The following is a 3218-nucleotide window of genomic DNA, read 5'->3' as shown; positions in this document are numbered from 1 at the left end:
AATGCGGCGGAACACCTGCAGAATCTCCGACAAGGGACTACGCTGCCGGTTGGAGAAGTGCTCCTTTGCTCAGCCTTTTGTAGAGTACCTGGGACACTACCTTTCCAAGAACGGTATTGCTAAAGGTCCAAAAACAGATGCCATCATGAAGATGCCAGAACCTTCCAATGTGTCCAGCTTGAGATCTTTCTTAGGCCAAGTCCAGTTCTACAGCAAATTCCTACCAAAACTGTCGACTATCTTGGAACCGTTGTACCGTCTGACAAAGAAAGACACCCCATGGCAGTGGGGTGCTCCTGAACAGACAGCTTTTCAACATATCAAAGACTGTCTGAGTGCTGACACCGCCCTGGCTCACTTCAACCCAGCGTTGGAGGTGGGAATATCCTGCGATGCATCAGACGTGGGAATTGGCTGTGTCTTGTTTCATAGATACAGCGATGGCAGTGAAAGACCCATTGCCAATGTCTCAAAAACACTGACGCAGACCCAGAGAAGATACAGCCAAATCCAGAAGGAGGCCCTGGCTATCATCTTTGGTCTCAACAAGTTTCACCAGTTCCTCTACGGTCGACGTTTCATCCTGGTGACAGATCACAAGCCGCTGATTGCCCTCTTTGGACCAACAAAGCCAATGTCCTGCAAAGGGAATGAACTACGAGCGGATCTAATTATTTCCCTTACATAACAAATGTATAATGTACCTTGCATTTAATTCTTTACAAACAATGCATCTTCAAATGATTGCATGACATACAAGTCTACTCCACAACAATATAATGTGAAAACAGCAGTCAGTCGCCAAAACTTCTTCAGTGTCATGCACAGTTAACGCTTGGAATTCCCTACCGGAAAATGTGGTGTCTGCACCATCCTTGAATGCTGTTTGTTTTTGTAAAGTGTTTTACGGCGCTCGCAACTGCATAGGTCATATGAGCGCGCGGGACACACCTAATATTTTCAGTTGGTAGGAAATTTTGAATTTTGCCCGGGTGGCGGCCGAAGCCTACTCTTATCGATTTTAGACCACCAAGGGATCTTTAACGTGCGCAACTTGCACACAGGCCCTCCGAGATTTTTCGCCCTTGTCCGAGAAGGCTAGGTGTAGATCTTTCCTACCAGAAGATCAGGGGTGTGGCAGAAAGACAGCGGTAAGGGGGGAGGGGGGCAAGGAGTAGCAGTAGAAAGGCTGCAGAAAGAGTCAGGAGCCCAGAGGAGGGGGCAAAGGAGGTGAGGGGATGGGGGCAGAAAGTGGAAATGAAAGCAGACAACAGAACATTGCTAGAGAGCAGGAAAGGAGGTGAAAGGAGACAATTTTAGAGAAGAAAATTTTTTGGTCGCTACCCGGATTCGAACCCGGGACCTTTGAATGAGAGGCCAACACCTTAACCTCTAGGCCTCGAGAGCCCCCCATCCTTGAATGCTTTCAAGAATAGGATCTAAATCTAGAGTCTACACATCTAGATAAATCCAGGGTTAGATTGTACTTTACCGGACCACGGGTTGCTGCCGGTCGGGACTACTTTCGCTATCGTGCCCCTTGGGCCTTGCAACTGTTGCCTGGTGGTCCGATATTCTTCCGTCCTGGTCCGATATTCTTCCTTCCCGGGCTCCCCTACTCACTCTCCTACTCGCTTTCCTACGTCTTCACCCTCCGACTGCCAACTGCAAACTGTTACCGGGTTTTTCAGCCATCACGACAGTGCCCTTTGACCCACGACGCTAATTGGTCAATCTAATCATGTGGTACACTATTCTTCTCTTGCTCGCGACTGTGCTAGGCGTACCCCCCCCCCCCCTCCCCTCGACACCAACACCCTGTGGTCCGGCAAAGTACAATGGAGGGCGAGAGATGCACTCGAGCTAGGTATCCCCCCCCCCCCCCTCCACCCCATCCCCAAAGTGGTCCGGCCAAGTATAATGGAGGGCGAGAGATGCGCATGAGCGCTCGTTTGCATAATAGCAACCCCCCCCCCCCCAGCGCGACTTTGCGCGTGCTGCGAAGCTGGGCACGAGAGCTAATTTGCATAATTGGCACCACTGTTCCAGGTTTAATTACCCTGATTGTCCACTTTGCGCCATTATTGAATTGTTTGTGATGCTTACATGATGTTTTCGCTATGGCTGACCCGAGATTTTTACTGTTTTTTCCTTAACAAGATTAATTTCTGATCGTTTGGTTTTTGTAAAGTGGTTGTTTGACAACAATTTGTTAATTGATTTTTTGGATGTTTTATGTGAGTGTGGTGCTTTAGCTTTTGTGAAAGATTCTACATATTCTGCTGACGGACATTGCTGGAGGTGCGTTTCCCGGAGGTGTAGGAGAAAGATCTCCATTCGTTTTGGGAGCTGGTTCAGCCACTCCCATTTTCTTTGGAGACAGTTTTGAAAGTGACTTATTTCTGGTCAGGGGCTTCCAACAAACAGTGTAGTTTAGAGTGTGGTGTAGGCGAGAAAAGTGTAGTCGATTGGTTTAATTTTTGTAGAGACGTTTGTGTAGATATTTTGGACAGTGAGGATAGGTTTAGTCAGATAGGTGGCGATGGTGTTGTGGTAGAAATAGACGAGAGCAAGTTTGGAAAGAGGAAATTTCATAGAGGCAAGCATGTAGATGGAGTTTGGGTTTTTGGGGGTATAGAGAGAGACAATAGAGAGAACTGTTTTTTTGTAGTGGTAGAAGATAGGTCAGCAGGCCCTTTAGTCCCAATAATAGAAAAGTATATTGGGAAAGGTTCTGTAATAGTTTCAGATTGTTGGAAAGCATACGATAGGTTAGGAGACTGCGGTTATACCCATCAAAAGGTTAACCACAGCAAACATTTTAAGGACCCTCAGACTGGTGCTCACACCAACAACATTGAGAGTACGTGGCACAGTCTGAAGAGGAGCAAGGGCACCTTCGCCAAAACTCTCATAGCTAGTTATTTCGCCGAGTTTATCTTCCGTAGGAAGTTTTGCCGGGACCAGGCTCCTTTCAGAGCATTTACCTCCTCCATAAGTGAGGTCTATACCAAAAAAAAGGGAGTCACTGCGCTACGTCAGAAGTGGGCCGCAAACTGCAATTGAAACAGCCGGGCCAGTCGACAACCTCAACGGCTACAAGTACAACTTCCAAAAAGTCTACAACCGCAAAAAAATCAAAGTGTGCGCGCCCTCCCGCCCCCCGTCGACCAAGAAAACCAGCTCCCGGCTACCGAAACCGAGCCCCCTGTCGTCGT

At 47.9% G+C, this 3218-nt stretch overlaps 1 protein-coding gene across 1 annotated transcript; it reads left to right on the top strand.

The window, feature by feature from the left end:
* The first annotated feature begins 1 nt into the window (after position 1).
* LOC106012630 (transposon Tf2-1 polyprotein) lies at positions 2-688 on the top strand. The gene has a single exon (XM_013086146.2). The coding sequence runs from the start codon at positions 2-4 to the stop codon at positions 686-688; it is 687 nt and encodes a 228-aa protein (XP_012941600.2).
* Positions 689-3218: the final 2530 nt, after the last annotated feature.

Source organism: Aplysia californica, unplaced genomic scaffold (assembly GCF_000002075.1).
Source record: "Aplysia californica isolate F4 #8 unplaced genomic scaffold, AplCal3.0 scaffold00440, whole genome shotgun sequence".
NCBI lineage: Eukaryota > Metazoa > Mollusca > Gastropoda > Aplysiida > Aplysiidae > Aplysia > Aplysia californica.
The sequence above is the reverse complement of the archived record's forward strand: the minus strand, read 5'-3'. Positions and strand labels throughout refer to the sequence as shown.